The sequence below is a fragment of the Haemaphysalis longicornis genome, unplaced genomic scaffold (genome assembly GCF_048455015.1).
Source record: "Haemaphysalis longicornis isolate Haplotype H1 unplaced genomic scaffold, Haemaphysalis longicornis Haplotype H1 scaffold_5, whole genome shotgun sequence".
Taxonomy (NCBI): Eukaryota; Metazoa; Arthropoda; class Arachnida; order Ixodida; family Ixodidae; genus Haemaphysalis; species Haemaphysalis longicornis.
In genome coordinates this window covers 64,408,393-64,425,904 of record NW_027526385.1, presented here as the reverse complement: position 1 = coordinate 64,425,904, position 17,512 = coordinate 64,408,393, and the positions used below count along the sequence as shown (strand labels likewise).

The window sequence follows — 17,512 nt, the reverse complement described above, 5'->3', positions numbered from 1 at the left end:
TATGCGTTTCTAGAAGTGTCCAACTGCTATCCTTTGGGTTCTTTCAGTTTTGTATCAGTCGCTCCACTTATTTTATTGTTCTAGGTTGTTACTTTGTATCACTGATACGAAGATTGATAATAAATTCATCTTTGCTGACAGGCAGTCTCTACCGACCAAAATTTTCGGTTTATAGTAACTCAAGAGAGACTATCGTCGCTAGCTCATTTCAGCCCAAAGCCAATGATCATCAGGCGTAAACACCGTTCTTCGCATTCGCAGTCCTGCATTGCTTCTTTCAAGAAACGTACTGGCTTTGTGAACGTTTTTGCGACGTTAGGACGAACTTTCCTGGAAATAATTTATACAGTTGGTTTGTGTAGAAAAATATATCTAACGGTGCACCTGTGAAGTCTTCACCTCCCTACCCTTAAAAAAGGTATTCGAACGTCATGTGTAATTGCTCTCCCTTCTTTTTGAAAAAAGAAAAGGACAGAACTTCTCACAAAACGGCCCCAAAAAGATCGAAAACATCGCCCTATGTAGTAATGAGGTCGATAGAATGAAATAAAAAGTAACAAGTATCGCTGACGACTTGTCATCTAGCAGAAGCAGCATCGGTGTGGTATATGCATTTATTTCATCAGAAAAAAATAGAGGCAGCATGCAGAAAATATTAGGCACGAATCAATCCCACATAGAACGAAAGAGCTGTCTCAGAGGCCTTTTATTATGAAGATGTTCTCGTTTCTTGCACTGATTCCTGCACTGTTTTCCTGAAGGCAGTGATAAGAAGTTGTCTACAACTTATTCTGATGTTCCTCTGGACGCTGGGTTCCTACTAGCTATCTTGCAGCTGCTTCTCAAATCGAATCCAGACACCATTCGCCGGAACAGCGAAGATAGAGTAGGTCTTCCGCTTCAGTTCACCCTGCGGACGAACAGATAAAAAAAATCAAATTTCTTGCAACGACTTCTGGTAATAGCGCTCCAGCCTATCAGCCCTTTATGTAAAGCTGGCGCCAGAAGCCTCTTTGTATGATGATGCCTTTCCATCACCACAGCTGGCACTCCTACGATTTGGGCACATTATTAGGGGGAGGTAAAGGGTAAGGAGGAAACCCTTTATGTACACGCAAGATGAGCCAGACGAGCGGCCAGACTGGCTACGCTAGAGGGTGGCGGGTGGGGGGAGGTAACATAACAACTCACTTGAACACGAATACAAATACGAAAACGAATGCAGAAATGGAAACACACACGACAAGCGCGCACACATTAAGGCGAAATAGTCCTTTGACCAAGAATTGAAAATGCTCTATCGATTCTGGTGTTGTGAAGAAATGTTTACACTGCTATTGTTCCGCCACGTGCCGTTCCTGAAGTTGTTTATATCTAATTACTGTGCGACAGACGGTGCAGAGCGTAAGAAAAAGTAGATGTGGAGTGCTCACTCAACTAAATGTAATGAAAAAACCACACATCTTTGGTTCACCGTCACATCTCGCGGTAAGCCAATCTGACGCAAATTTTGAAAATAAAAGAACTCTGAAGGTTTCAATTATGCGCTTGTGTTTTATGCACATTGTGAACTTTGCAAATATCCACATTGCTAGCGCACAGGTGATACGCACTACTATTGTTGAATGAATTTGCACATGAAAGCTTCGTTTTGGGTGTGGCTATGATCGAAGGCACATAGATGGCCCTATGGCCCAGAAAAAATTAGCGCAACACAAAAAGCGCCATGGAACGAACCACCCCAAGCCTAAGGTTTCTAGCCAAATAGTGGGACGTATTAAAATGTGCTACGTACGGTTTATCTGTTCATAACCAAACTGACAATAGTGTTTGCCTACTATCGTCTGCTGACCCAATGCAGCGGCTCATTGGATAAGGCGTTGCGGTGGTGATCACGTGCGCGGTTCCGATTAGGACCACGACAGCTGATTTGCTTATTACACAAGTATGGGCAATCTATCGGTGCTCGTTAAAGATAATCAGGTCGTTTAAATAAATCCACAGTGTTCACAACAGCGCACAACGTTGACGCGGGACTTTCGTTTAGCGTTTAATAACAATGTAATGGGCTTTAGATGTATTCCAGCGAATATTTTTTTGCACACGTAGACTCAATATCGGTTTCCTTTCTCAGTGACTGGGAACCGCACTTGTTACCGAACAAAGCTACATAAGATTGCGTATGTGTCAACGGAAAGCGCAGTACCGTGTAGGATAACATTCGTGCGTATCCCAGCCTGCCCTATCAAGAATGCAGCACAAGAGAGTTTAACACGGCACACAACGCCAGTGTGTCATGCAACGCACCGGAGCGCATTCTTCCAACCCCTGGCCGAAGTTTCAACCCACTGAAGAGACGTGGCGTTTCTGCGCACGACTGCACGCACCTGCCAGTTTTGCGCAGGTAGGAACCGTTACTTTGATGCCATACCAACTTCCTACATCCTTCAAATCGTACTCCATAAGGTGCCTATGGGGTATCACAGCCCATTTTTCCATCTTCTTTTTTTCGCTTTTTACTGGTTGGGGCGTAGCATTATTTCACACACTTTTTTTCGGATTTCTCAGAACGAATAAAAAAATGGCGTACAGTGGTGCAAGGCTGGGGAAACAGCAGAGCTGGCGGCCCCTCTCCTGTCGTCGGAGACCAGATTGTTGCACCGCACAGGTATTTCCGAACTTGCTGCTGAAAGCTCTCCACAACTGGCAGACCAGGAACGTTTTCTCCGCAGGCTTTCACATCTCTCCCAAAGTGGACCGCGGTAGCACGAGCTAGAACCGGCGGCAACCGGCTTCGCGAACAAGCAGCCTGTAGCGCGAACTTGGAGTCTGTTCTTCCCGCTTCAGGTGCGACAGAACGTGAACTGGGGAGGAGAACAGCATGCGAAAGATCACGCCACAAAGGCTGGGCAGATTGTTCCCGAAGGTCTAGCTGCTTGACGCCGTGCGCTCCTCACGACACCCATGCTTCCGTGTGCCGCGTATTTTTTCTTGCTGTTTTTTCTGGTAACGCTGGACGGCGCACAAAAAAGCCTAAACAGCTCTGCCGTTAAAAGAACATCTTTGGGATAGCCTCGTGGCTCCAACCATCTTACCTCAGCCTCTAAGCTCTCACACGGGGCGCAATTTGAAGACCAGGAGCCGAGCGCACATTGAAGAAACTTCAAAGACTCTTTCACTATGACCTTCGAATGTCAACCTTCGAATGTCAATTGCTATAACTAAGTATCGACAGTGTCTAAGAGCAGGGAAATTGTAGCCATCACGTACCTCCCTAATCTCACGTTTAGGTCCACCGACTGTCCATCATTTTCGGGGAAGAAGCTCAACCATAGACGTAGGACCAAAAGCACTTCTCTGAAACCCTTTTCTACCACCAATATTACGGGGTGGCGACACTCCACGGTTCACACGGATAAGATTTTAGTCAACGTAACCAAAATTTTGCCTGTCAGCCTTCCTGGTTTTATTACACGGCGCCGAAAACACTGCTCAGAACGAAATCGCTAGGTACCTGAAATCCAGGTACTTGAAATCCATGTTAAAATTCAGGCGTTGGATCGACACAGCCCAATTTACAAACGTTGAATGACACCTGTTGGTGGATGGCGGGTCAGTTCTTGTATGATAGTAGATTACAGGCGTGCCTTTTAGGCGGGGTGGAGTCAAGCCTACCACTGGTGACCCTTTGTCGCCATTTGTATGTGTACGGTGTTTCTAATACATTCATTTCAGAGCAAGCCCACGTCCTCTGACACGTGCGGATGTCTTGTTTGGAGTGAACAGGCATTGGCGACAGTTCAATAAAAAGGTCGAAATATTAAAATAAAGAAAATCTCATATATAAAATACGGGATTGATTATTATTACTCTTTAAAGGCGAAAATAAAATCGTACCTTTACATGATAATTATTTCGACGTCTGTAAGGTTTCTCTCGGAAAACTGACAGCGAAACTTTAATAACTGCAATAGTTTATTTAAATTCAGACACCACGAGTGGCAAAGCCATTAATCACCTGTACGCTAGTCGCCATGGCTATGTAACACACAGGCCGGCTGGCATAGACGTAGGGGTGTTTTTTTAATGTAGGTTTAAATAATTCCAAAAAAATCTCAACCATAAGAATAAAGGATTGGTTACTCTTTATCTGTCAAAAAAACGACATCTTCACATGACATTTATTTCGACATATGTAAGATGTTTCTCAGAAGACTGACAGCGAGTCTTTAATACCAGCAATATTTTGTTTAAATTCAAACATGTTGCGTAAAAGCCATTAATCACCCGTACGTTATTTGCCATCGCAATGTAAGCCACAGTTTAGCTTGCATACACGTAGCGGTGGCTTTTCAACTCGAAAGACAAGATGGTGGCGCAATTTTGGTTTTCTTACGTTTTGATGTTGCGGGCCCAAGTGAAGCTTGAATTTCTGTACCAGCTTGGCAACAATGAGTGTCATCTCGAGCTGAGCCAGTTTCATGCCGACGCAGTTGCGAGGACCCATGCCGTAGGCTTGAAAGGCTAGCGGGTCCCACGATGCTTTCTGTTCCGGGGAGAACCTGCGGAGGTCACAATACGGTCATTCTATATTTACGGAAAGACACGGATAATGCGCAAGTGGAAAAAAAGTATACTTTAGCCATTACGACTTGAGATTGTAAAACCAGTTTTCCATCTCTCTTTGAGCAATCTGATAAGCTCACGTGCTTAAATGCCACACAGCATCTCACACTGGTGAAACAGCGTAACCAAAGCCCAAGCGTCTCATGATGGGCAAATTTGAGTTACGGCTTTGCATTCCGAAACGTAGAAGCACGTGAGGGTTCCGGCTAGTTTGTAATCCATGAGTAAAACCGCGCGAAAAAAGACCAGGGACGAGACGAAGACCACAAACAAGCGCTGACTTCCAACTGAAATTTGAACTTCCAACTGAACGTGCCCTTCCAACTGAAGTGTACGTGGCTGCGGTGCAGCTGTGGTATCTGTCATACCTTTGTGATAGAATGTATATTTATGTGCGTTTCTTTTCATTAAAGTTCAGTTGGGAGTCAGCGCTTGTTTACGATCTTCCTCTCGTCCCTGGTCTTTTTTCGCGCTGTGTTACTCACCGAAATCTAGATTTGTTCTATGAGGCGCACAATAGTAGGACAGTATGACTTAATGTAGACCTCCTGCGCTTTAATGTGTGCTACTGTCTCGTAAAGAATGCTGTTATAACACGGATGGATTTAGGCTTGAACTTAGTCCGGAGGCGTTTGCAAAAAGATATCCCAAGAAAGAAACTGCGCCACCTATAAAGGGTGCACCACCGCAGATAGGGCGTTATAACTCAAAATCGGGCTTTCGCAACTACTCGAGAGTGAACACAACGGTCATATGCGTATACGCACCCCATACTTTACTATTTTAAAGCTGATAGAGTTTTTGGGGTTAGTAAAACGAAAAATAATTAGTGTAGCTTGCACTAGTGGTGCAAAGCTCGGGAAATAGAGAAGGTGGGTGGGGGCTTAGTTTCTTCCCTCCCCCCCCCCCTGGAATCTGCTATCAGTGTGTGTACCGAAAGAACGGCCTTGTAAAATACGGCCAAACTTGATCTCACCCCTCAACGCTTAGAAAAGCCTAGCAACAACCTGCGAGAGGTAAACGCGTCAGCTGGTACCAATTAGATACCAGCTAACGCGAATTAGTCAATCAACGTCTAATTTGGAAGACTCTCTTCTTTAAAGGATGTCAACGGACTTAAATGCTCTGAGGAATTTTCGTTAAGGTCTGACATTTCGAAAGTTTCATCCGCCAGCATTTCTTTCTACTCGTGAATCCTTCACCGACGAGGTAAAGTGCCTCAATACCCAAAAAGCCAGATAGCTCAGTGACGTCACACTGTTCCATTATAACTGTGATGATGTAGAAGAGGACATTGTGCAACATCACCAAACGGGCGTCTCTGACGCACGGCGCGTTGCGATAGCCTGCAACATGTATCGCAAGATGAAAACAGACAGCTAATTTACCTGTCTGGGTTAAACTCTCCAGGTTTTTCCCACAGACGACAGTCATGGTGAACTTGATGACTACATGCCATCACGGTCGCTCCCTTAGGCACGAGCAAATCTCCGTAGCGGTAGTCACGTGAGGCAAGCCTCGATGTGAACCTACAGGCAGGCGTAAAGTGTAAAGTTTTGCATCAACTTCGTTCGTTCCTGATATATTATGCTACGAAGAATACATAGGTCAGCACGCAGCTTGTGTAACTTTCAAAAAATTAAAACGAGCGCAAAGGACGAGGACACAGAAACACAGTAGACGGGACGAGCACTGTGTTTCTGTGTCCTAACCCTTTGCGCTCGTTTTAATTTTTTGAAACCCTGAACCAACACGCCCAACAAAGCATTCTATTGTGTAATTTTGTCCTTGAGAAGCACATGGTATCTCATGCATGCACATGCCTTGGTGCATTTCGCATGGCTACAAAGGTGCTAAAAGGTCAAATATGAGTTATCATATAAGCGAGAGGCTAAGTTCGGCTATCTATTATGGGCTTCCGTTTCACCAGACCATCCCAGATCTTTCTCTTTACAAAAAAAGTTGGTTATTCCGCACACTAAACGTTTTCTGCCCTTGTCGCAAGTCAGGGCTCCTGCTGCTTATCTGCTGCTATCGAAGACCTGATGTCCTTATACGGAGATAGAAGGCCGAGTGACGGTAATGCGAAATTGTTACTTGAATGGTCCGGCCTGCAGGAGTGTTACTAATTATGGTAGGTTTTTTTATAGTGTCGAGATAGATGTGGTTACGGTATACTTACGCGACAACTGGAGTGTACATCCGAAGTGTTTCAAGTATTGTCTGCGCCGTGTACTGAAGGTCAGCAATAGCGTCGTAAGTGAACTGTCCCTAGAACAATTTAAGCACGTTGTAAACACTTGCAAAGCTTTATGCAAGAACTGTTCGTGGTTATATTGTCACTGCAAGTGTAGAATTATTCGTCCTATTCATGCCTTCTTAATCAAGAAAGGTGATGGCTGACTTCTTAATTTAGGTTACGAATACTTAAAAAAAAATAAGGAGTATTCAGTCGAACCAAACATAAATGAAGCACTTCAAATTGTGGCCCTCAATAATACGCCGACGAGGAGCAATTTGAAAAACTTGGAACCTTGCGTTCGAGATATGCTGCTAAGAAAGCTCACGCAGCGCTGACGGTGGTACCATTCGAAATAAGTCACTTTAAAATCTAGATCTTTGCGATTTTTCAACTATATCAAACCCTTGTCATCATCATCATCATCACCAGCCTGTCTACGCCCACTGCAGGGCAAAGGCCTCTCCCAGTCTTCTCCAATTACCTCGGTCCTGTGCCAACCGTGACCAATTTATCCCCGCAAACTTCTTGATCTCATCTGCCCATCTAATTTTCTGCCGCCCCCTGCAGCGCTTGCCTTCTCTAGGGATCCACTCTGTTACCCTTAACGACCAGCGGTTATCTTGCCTTCACATTACATGCCCTGCCCACGTCCATTTCCTCTTCTTAATTTCTACCAATATGTCTTTAACACCAGTTTGCTCCCTGACCCACTCCGCTCTCTTCCTGTCCCTTAATGTTACACCTAGCATTTTCCGCTCCATTGCCCGCTGAGTCGTTCTCAATTTAAGTTGAACCCTCTTAGACAGCCTCCAAGTTTCTGCCCCGTAGGTGAGTACCGGTAATATGCAGCTGTCATACACTTTCTTCTTCAGCGACAATGGTAGGCTGCTATTCATTATCTGGGAATGTCTGCCATATGCACCCCACCCCATTCTGATTCTTCTAATTATCTCTGCCTCATGGTTGGGATCTGGGGTCACAACTTGGCCTAAGTAGATATATTCGCTTACCACTTCCACTGCCTCGCCACCTATCTCAAACTGCTGTGCTGTCCCGAGGTTATTGATCATTACTTTAGTTTTCTGCATATTAATTTTCAGGCCCACGGTTCTACTCTGTTCGCCCAGTGCAGAAAGCATGCTTTGCAATTCGTCCCCCGAGTTACTTAGCAACGCAACGTCGTCAGCAAATCTGAGGTTACTGAGGTATTCTCCATTAACCCTTACTCCCACCTGTTCCCAATCCAGCGTTCTGAATATTTCTTGTAAGCATGCTGTGAATAACATTGGAGAGATTGCGTCTCCTTGTCTGACACCCTTCCTTATAGGTATTTTACTGCTCTCCCTATGGAGGATGATGGTAGCTGTAGATCCATTGTAGATATCCTCTAGTATTCTTACGTATTGCTCATCTACCCCCTGGTTCCGTAATGCCTGAATGACTGCTAGGGTTTCGACCGAGTCAAATGCTTTCTCATAATCTATGAAGGCTAAATATAGGGGTTCATTATACTCAGCGCACTTCTCTATCACCTGATTGATCGTGTGAATATGGTCCATTGTTGAGTAACCTTTACGGAACCCTGCTTGTTCTTTAGGTTGACTGAAATCTAAGGTTGCAGAGATTCGGTTTGCGATTACCTTGGTAAATACCTTGTAGACGACTGACAGTAAGCTGATCGGCCTGTAATTTTTCAAGTCCATCATGTCGCCTTTCTTATGGATTAGGATGATGTTCGCGTTCTTCCAAGATTCCGGTACCATTGCGGTGTTTAGGCATTGCGTATACAGGTTTGCCAGTTTTTCAAGTACAATTTCTCCGCCATCCTTCAAGAGGTCTGCTGTTATCTGATCCTCACCAGGTGCTTTGCCGCCTTTCATTTCTTTCAAAGCCTTCTTTACTTCTTCGGTCGTTACTGGTGGGATGTCTATCTCCTCTGAACTACTGTCTCGTTCGGCATAATCCTGTATGTCCCGGCTACTGTACAGATCTCTATAGAACTCCTCGGCCACTGTGACTATTTTATCCCTATTTGTGATGACATTGCCTTGCTTATCCTTAAGTGCATACAGCTGATTTTTCCCCACGCCAAGATGTCTCTTCGCTGCTTTCAGGCTACCTCCGTTTTTTACAACGTATTCGATCCTCTCCATATTATACTTCCGTGTGTCAGCTGTCTTCCGCTTATTGATTAACTTCGAGAGCTCGGCTAGTTCTATTCTGTCAGCTGCGGTAGATATTCTCATGGTTTGCCGTTTCCTGATTAGATCTTTCGTCTCCTGTGAAAGTTTACCAGTATCCTGTCTAGCCATAGTGCCCCCGACTTCTACTGCACATTCCGTGATAATGCGTGTAAGGTTGTCGCTGGCTTCCTGTGTCGTAAGCTCGGCTTCCATGTTAAGGGCGGAATATCGGTTCTGCAGCGCGATCCTGAATTCTTCTACTTTATGTCTTACTGTTAGCTCATTTATTGGCTTCTTTCGTACTAGCTTGTTGCGGTCCCTCCTCAAATCTAGCCTAACTCGAGATCTTACCATACGGTGGTCACTACACCTTACCCTTCCGAGCACTTCCACATCCTGCACAACGCCAGGGTGATCGCATAATATGAAGTCTATTTCATTTTTGTGCTCCCCATTCGGGCTCCTCCAGGTCCACTTCCGACTCTCCCGTTTACAGAAGAAGGTATTCATTATCCGTAGGTTATTCCGTTCTGCAAACTCAACTAGTAGGTCCCCCCTGCTATTTCTACAGCCCAGACCATAGTTCCCAACTGCCTTGTCTCCAGCCTGATTCTTGCCTACTTTAGCATTGAAGTCCCCCATAACTACGGTATACTGTGTTTTTACTTTAGCCATTGCCGATTCCACATCTTCATAGAAGCGTTCCACTACTTGGTCGTCGTGGCTGGATGTGGGCGCGTAGCCCTGCACCACCTTGAGCTTGTACCTCTTATTGAGCCTAATTACAAGACCTGCGGCCCTTTCGTTAATGCTATAGTATTCGTCTATGTTGCCAGCTATGCTTTTATTGACTAGAAATCCCACTCCAAGTTCTCTTCTGTCCTCTAGACCACGGTAACATAGGACGTGTCCATTTTTCAGCACCGTAAAGGCTTCACCCGTCCTCCTAACCTCGCTAAGCCCTATTACATCCCACTTAATGCCCTCTAATTCCTCAAACAACACCTCGAGACTTGCTTCGCTAGATAAGGTTCGCGCGTTAAACGTTGCCAGGTTCAGATTCCATTGGCGGCCTGTCCGGGTCCAGGGATTCTTAGTAACCACGTTCATTCTTGACCAGTACATTTGTGTTCCAGACTTACATGCTTATCCAGAACACTCTTCGTCTCCGATCTAATCTTGTCCTGCACCGACTGGTACTTGGCGATGCAGAAAAGGCAGTGCGATAACGTTACGGATACAGTGTCGAATCTGTATGAAAAAATCACAGTAAATAACAATTTGTTTACGGTTGCGGCACAACCAATATTTTGAGATACAACGCACCCTGCTTGAAGCATGTTGGCTGTGTTGGCAGCAACGTCGTTCACAGGCATGAAAAATGTTTTCTTGCCTGAATATAAAAAAAACAAAAGACGAAGTGTTGCAATAAAGGCTAAAGTTGTTTAAAAGTCAAGGACAGCAGCATAGGCTGCGTCTCCAACCTACTAGCTCTACGGATTACGCGAAACGCGATTGCTCGGTTTTATTTTGTAGCGCAAGCTATACTACACTACTTCGGGCAGTCTTCGCGGGGTGACCAGTTTTGCCCTTGAGCGCTAGAGGTCAAACCACACCGCCTTTTTCAAGCGCCTGGCACGGAGCAGCGGCCCGATATTGAGGAGAGATAGGCGGCAGGGAACAGATAGGCGAGGAGGGAAAGGAGACGTGCGCAGGACCCGTGCGCGGGATGTGGCTGAGGAAGGCGAGGGGGCCGCCGCCGCAGCGATAAGCGCACCACGAAGGAAGGCCACGAGGCCACGTGCGCCGCAGAACCGTGTGCGATAGAGGAAGACGAGCATACAGCTGTGGTCCCTTGTACAGCGGCGAGGCTTAAACAACGCCATTAGGTGAATTTGAGGAAACACGCTACTGTTGTGTACAGCTTCGCCACCTTCAAGTCTTACGCATTAATGCGAGCTTCCTTCATTTTCTATTAGTAAACCATTTCAACAAAACGTTCTGCAGCAAAATTCGTATTCATGTTTTGCTGTAATTTAGAGCATTGCAGGAACATGAATTCCTGGAACACACTTTTCAAATACATTTGCGGAGGAAGCAACGTCTTACAAACTTTTACATTTCAAAAGAAGCCCACACCTACAAAACGAACATTCTAGCGATTGTTTCCTGCATCTTCAAGCCTTAGAAAATATTTTACAAGCTGCAAACAATGTGGGCTTTAAATTATCACTGTCTATTCAACTCCACCGGTACCGCTGTTCTGCTTTACACCACCGCCATGTTATATTTTATTATGGTCGCTTCCGATAACTATTGGTGTTTTACATCGCGATTTCCGATCACACTGCATCAAGGACTTCGGGCAAAGAGCGTCACTGCCGGACGAAGAACAAGTGACAGAATCAGTGACCCCTAAGAAGCGCAAGGGTTAATGGGTACATTGCCTGCTCCCGCGGAGTCTCGCCACTTCCGGTTCGAGACCTATCCTGGCCACCTGTACACCGCCGGTATTCACGCGCGCGAGTGCCTGTCGTTTATTTGTTTCCACACAAAAAAAACGCTCCTGCATCGCGCATTCGATTTATAACATCGATAAATCCTACTAGGGGCTTCTCTGAAAGGTAAGCGCTATCTGACAAATAGCGTCACCAATTAAGCTACGCTTAAGGGTACCGCCACTTCGTGCACCAGGACGCGTCTGGGACCTTTTTGTTTCTGGCTTGCAGTGTTGCAATCTCTCCCAACGATACCGCCGCTGGTTGTGACGGGCAGAGCGTGAGCAGTCGCTTGCGTCCGTGCAGAAGAGATAGAGAGAGAGACGCCCAGAAAGAAAAACAAATATGACGTGGTGCCGACCGACCAATAAAAATCCTGGCGGCTCATAACAAGGCGAGGAAAGAGTGCCGATACTCTTCAAGACTCTTTAGTGACGCTAGTGACAAATAAACAACACGCACACACGCGCCTGAAAGCCGCCGGCGTACGGGAGGCCAGGCGAGATCTCGAACCGGAAGCGGAGGGTTTGCCTTTGCGCCTTTTGCCGGTCACCTATTGGTCTTATTTATGTTTCGGACTCAAATTAGGGTCGAAAACGCGACTTGTGCTCTCTTTACTTCCCGCGCTTACGGTGGAAGCTGTGCAAAACGGCAAGTTCATCGAGCGCAACCAAACCGTTTGGAGCGTTAGGGACTAACTATGCAGTGACATACGATCCCGTCAGTTCTGGTGAACAATAAATTCGGTATTGAACAGCAATTTTACTCTTTTGTTCGGTCTACTGCGTGTATAAACGACTGCAATGGACGAAACTACGCTCAATTGCAACGCTGGTGATCACACGGGTAGAGCTCGTGATTTCGTGTTGCCGCCATTGTCGCCGCTAATGTCATCGGCCGAGAAATAAGTAATGGCGTCGCTAGAGGTTCTTGTGTTCTGTCTGTGTCTGAAAAACTTTATTGCTGTGTTCGAAACCCCGACCCACCACAGTAATTCTCAGGTGTCCGAAACGTTTTGTTCCGTCCCAAGTGCGGCCATCACAAGTTTGTAAACTCACGGTACAGGTAAGAATAGCCAAACCATCTCAGCGCACCCTATTTCCTACGCAGCGGTGTCGCCGCAGATTCCCCAATTTTGACAAAACAGGCTGCGCCGCAGTCAAGGTGACATCTCCACTGAATGAATCATCGGAAACAGCCCTAGAAGCATATTCCTACCGGAACAACTGGACCTTCTAAAGGGACAAGGTAGGAGCTATTGCCACTGGAGCCCCGGACTTGGAATTCCACCACTGGTTCTGCTTATCTTCTTCGTTCCTTACACATGATCGATCGACCGATTAAGTGATTGATTCATTCAGCGATCGATCAATCAATCAATCAATCAATCGATCAATCAATCAATCAATCAATCAATCAATCGATCAATCGATCAATCGATCAATCGATCGATTGATTGATTGATTGATTGATTGATTGATTGATTGATTGATTGATTGATTGATTGATTGATTGATTGATTGATTGATTGATTGATTGATTGATTGATCTGCGGGCGTAATCTACCTATACTGTTTTACCTAGCCTTAATAGCGCTAGGTATTAGCGCCTAGGCCATAGCGCTACCATCAGATGAAAAAAACTGGCTGACGATTACGATACTCCGTAATGCGAAATTTGTGCGGAAGCCGAAGTGCACTCTTCTGGATGACAGCACATACCTGCTCGGTCTAAAAGTGATCACCGCATCAGTGAACACGCAAAGGCGCGCGATATATTCCGGCGTTGTCTCGGAGCGCGTCGCCGCTATAGGAACCATGTATCGCGCCTTTCGCCATGCTTCCATCTTCCACTTTCGTGCTCACTATTTTCAGTGGCCTCTTTGTTCTCTTGGTGATCCCGTAGCACTTCGCCGCCGGAGGAATGTCTCGCGCCGTCTCGGAATACCGCCCTCCCCCCTCACACTTTCGCCATGCTTTACTGCTCCGCTTTCCTGCTCGTTCTATATCGCTGTCTTCCGTGTTCCCTCTGTTCACTCGGGTACAGCGAGGGACGACGGCGCCGCGAAACCATAGGAGCGGGCACTATATCAGCCATGCGAACTATATCAGCGGGCATCTATATCAGCCATGCGAATATTGGCGCGTTATATACACACGTGGGTTATATGTTGTCTAATGGTGACCTTGCAATCCACGCGCGTGTTCTTACTGGGCGGGTGAAGTAGTTTCAGCGTTATGAGTTGTGTGTAGAGCTGGCCAAACCGAACAATTGTTAACCTAAAAATGAAAAAAAAAAACAGTACATCATGCATGACGAAAATACAGGAAGAGCAAAAGAACACGTGGTTACATCGTGCTCTTTCATGATGCGTTGCTTCGCGATGTATTTAAAGATTTTTCATGTTAAAACTACTTGACCGTTCGGACAGCGCTATCTGTGCAGTCTCAAATCCCATTTGTTACTATGCAGCCTTAATAACTTCCTACCCACGGTGCTGGGAATCGCAACAATTCAATTCGTTTTCAAGGAGCTCTGCCAGCTCCCAACCACACTAAGGCAAAACTTCAACCTAATACTGGTTCTCTGCACGTAATTTGCCTTCCGACAAATTTTTCCGCACTGTTCGGCTTTAATGTGTTTGTTGCGACTTAAAATAGGGGCCGTTTGACGTACCTTTATGTCCACAGCCGGTGCCTCTCAGTTGGGGAAATTTCTAAAAAAATCGTCGTGCCATACCTCTTCTCCTTCGATATGCGGCACAGACCTACCTAGTAGACTCAGCCACTAAGAAGGCGTTTTATTCATAAATGGGCCTATACCCTGTTCAGGCATTGACGTCTCCAACACGCGGCCAAGTCCTGTTGTCCCGCTCGCCGACGTAAGTTGTTCCTGTGCCGCTTCTGTTCCAGAAGCTCCCACAGACCAGTCCCTCCTTCGGGTTTGTGTTTATCACTTCTAAATCTTTATCATTTTGGTGGGATGTCATGGCTTTTAGAGGTACAAACCGACATAATACAATAGCGAAATAAGACAAAATGGCTTTTCAATAGCTGGCCGTATTTAGTTTCACAAAGTTAAGCGGGTTAATAGCGCTGCAAAGTAATCAGAATCACAACACAAATACTGCTAGCTTAAAGCGGTCATGCTGACAAAACACAAGTTTGGTTCATTCAAAAGATTGCGTCGTTAGAATCATACTGACACCACTTTTAATACACACTGCGCTCAAACGAGCTATATAATTAGGGAAAAAGGGAATGGCCCTGCGATCCACCAGCTCATTTCCCACAAAAGAACCTATGATGTCATACGCCCAGCTGTGCGATTTGCTGAGGCCGGCATGTGCAAACGCAAATCTGGCAGGGCTTATTAGCTTGCCGAGCGATCTGTTTGCACTTAAATGTAATGCAAATTCATTTTACACTAGTAAAAATGGTGCCGTAAACACTGAAAGTTGCGAAAATACACGTAAGCATAAATATACCGATATGCATTGCTATTGGTACTGGGCGCACATGCTTGTTTTCACTGCAGAGCAGTCCGCCGCTCCGGGGTAATCTTACACGACACAGACCGATTGGCGTCAGCGACGGTGTCTTACGTGACCCTGTATGTCGAGGATATCCCATGTTTTCCGAAACGATTACTTTCTACGGTAACAAAAACAAGCTAGGTGCGAATACGGTCAAAAACAAAGCCACGGTAGACAACGGTCCATGGCTGAGTATGGTAGCGCCATCTGGGAGGACTGACGGCAAGCAAGGCTGCAGAGCCGAGTGACGCAGTGGAAGTTTCTTTGGATACGCGCACTTATGACTTCATGGCAGACGTCATGAAAATACACGATCTAGCGGGAGAATCAAAATTTTAGATAAAATTGATTGATTTCTCAGTGAAGACGGATTCATTTGCTGCCGGACAAGCCCTGGGGGCACTATAAAACCCGAAATCTTTCGAATAAAAAAAACTTGTATTTTGTCTGCATGGCCCCTTTAAAGAGGAACCGCAACACTTCCACACCATACGCGAAAATTACAATAATGCTCACCTTTACATTCCTCACGTTCCTTATCAGTCCAGCTGAAGCCATCAATATCTATCTTTTCTCTATCGAACTCCATTTCCAGCAGGCATTGTAAGAGGTCTGGTCGCGCTAACTGAAAATATATGTTGAAAGATTTACAGTGAACAGCATCAACACTCGCTTATTCCTGTAAAATATTGTATTGTATTTATGTATTACTCATGTCTTTGTTGAACTGGCATCTTCGAAAATAAATTGTAAGACTTGCGTGACTCTCGTGCAAACCACAGGAGAATATTTACTTATTTAAAACAGGTAAAATACAAGTCTTACACTTCACTTCATTGTACGGTACAGTTCAAGCAGCCTCTCTGAAAATTGTGCCGTTTCTTGTGAAACGATTGAAATCAAAACAAAAACTAGTGCACAATAATTTGAGGATCTGACTAAGTACAATAAGGAATTCTTTTAAAAGACCGTTTCATATGACTAAGGTTGCACCTGCAGAATCCTTTCCTCTAGCTGAGCGTGAGCTGAGTTCCTTGCGAGGGAACAAAACAACTTTTATCACTGTTGCTAGTAAAACTTTAAGATCTAAAATGGTATCTTTGAGGGTGATATCATTATTTGGTGCCGGGGATTGATCACTTTCCATGCAATCAGAAAACGTTTTAAGAAATGCGTGAAAGATATTTTATTAGTAAAACCTTGAGTTAAAAAAATCCAATGTTCCCGAGTTAACTCAGCAAATTTAACTGCTATAAAGCATAAACTGGCCAAAAGCAAGATTTTCTGATTTTACGTGCGTAAGCTGCACCTTGGAGATGAAATCCACTGTGGCGGACAGCTACGTATAAATAAAGACCAGAGGAGGACCCTGATCATGCAGCTGTGTTTCAACACATATGCGCTCCGATTTCTCATTTGTCACCTCTGTCAGAGGAACGGCCGACACGGCTGGGATCGAAACCACGTTCTTGGGCTCACAAGCCCAACGCCTCAGCGATTGAGCCACCGCAACGGGTAATAGATCTTCCAAGCGCACCTGCACTGAACTGTTTGTATGGCATCGTTTTATGGCGTTGCGTCCACTTGCGCATTTATTGCAGTACATATACAAAGTTACGGTAGGATGGTAGTGTTTGCTCTAATTGAGAAACCGTAAAGTTTCATTTTATTTATGCAGCTTTTATAGTCATACTTAGCCAAAGAGCAACTTAGCCAGGACAAGCTGTTATAACGCCTTTTTGGCGATGAGATTTTTCAACAAAATGAAGAAAGACTATTTCTGCTGCCTTTCGTACTACATGCAGCCTCCTTTTTTAAAGACGGTATGACAATGTCTCACCTCGGGGTTCCTCCTCCTGATTTGAACTAGGGGCTTCGAGCAGATGCTCAAATTCATGAATGCGTCGTGTCCGAGCCATCGGTCCAGAGTCCGCATCAGCAGCACAAAGCCTTTGATCCCGGAGAAGAACTCTGCATGACAAAGAGTGTCTCTGAGTTCGTACTAACATTCAACTTTATCAGCCAACTGCCGGCTCCTTGAGAAGCCTCACTATGTTTCCTGATAGGTAAAAGTCCAGGACTTCCTGCACGCGCAGATTGCCATCTACCGGTTAGTTTGCAACACTCCCATTCCTTTTACAAGACTGCCTACGTTAAATTCAGTAGCGTATTGGGCAGAATCGGCGGTGTTTCAGCGAAAGGCTTCGTTCAAGCCCCAGAAATGCTGACTTTTCTTTAATAAAACGTTTATAACTGTGGTACAGTGATCTCTTATCTCCATTCTGCGCATTATTTCCTTAAATAAAGGTGGTTTGGTGCCTTTTAGGCAGGTGTAACTGTGGGGCCGGGCATACCCACGGGTTTAATCCTGGTGTTGCTACCGACCGAAAGGCCCACGCTTGCACCTATCTCGACAAGGAATATCGCG

At 45.4% G+C, this 17,512-nt stretch overlaps 1 protein-coding gene across 4 annotated transcripts in view; it reads right to left on the bottom strand.

Annotated features, from left to right (window-relative positions):
• Positions 1–688: 688 nt before the first annotated feature.
• The window catches only part of LOC144138333 (cytochrome P450 3A41-like), a 37,919-nt gene continuing 21,095 nt past the window's right edge, over positions 689–17,512 (bottom strand). For all 4 annotated transcript variants that reach the window (XM_077670564.1, XM_077670566.1, XM_077670567.1 and 1 more), the window contains 8 exons: positions 16,925–17,055; positions 15,601–15,709; positions 10,378–10,444; positions 10,194–10,302; positions 6,809–6,897; positions 6,015–6,155; positions 4,397–4,562; positions 689–910 (listed from right to left, as the gene is read on the bottom strand). In XM_077670564.1, the coding sequence (XP_077526690.1) occupies positions 821–910; positions 4,397–4,562; positions 6,015–6,155; positions 6,809–6,897; positions 10,194–10,302; positions 10,378–10,444; positions 15,601–15,709; positions 16,925–17,055 (902 nt within the window). In that variant the 3' untranslated portion in view covers positions 689–820. The remainder of the gene's footprint in view (positions 911–4,396; positions 4,563–6,014; positions 6,156–6,808; positions 6,898–10,193; positions 10,303–10,377; positions 10,445–15,600; positions 15,710–16,924; positions 17,056–17,512) is intronic.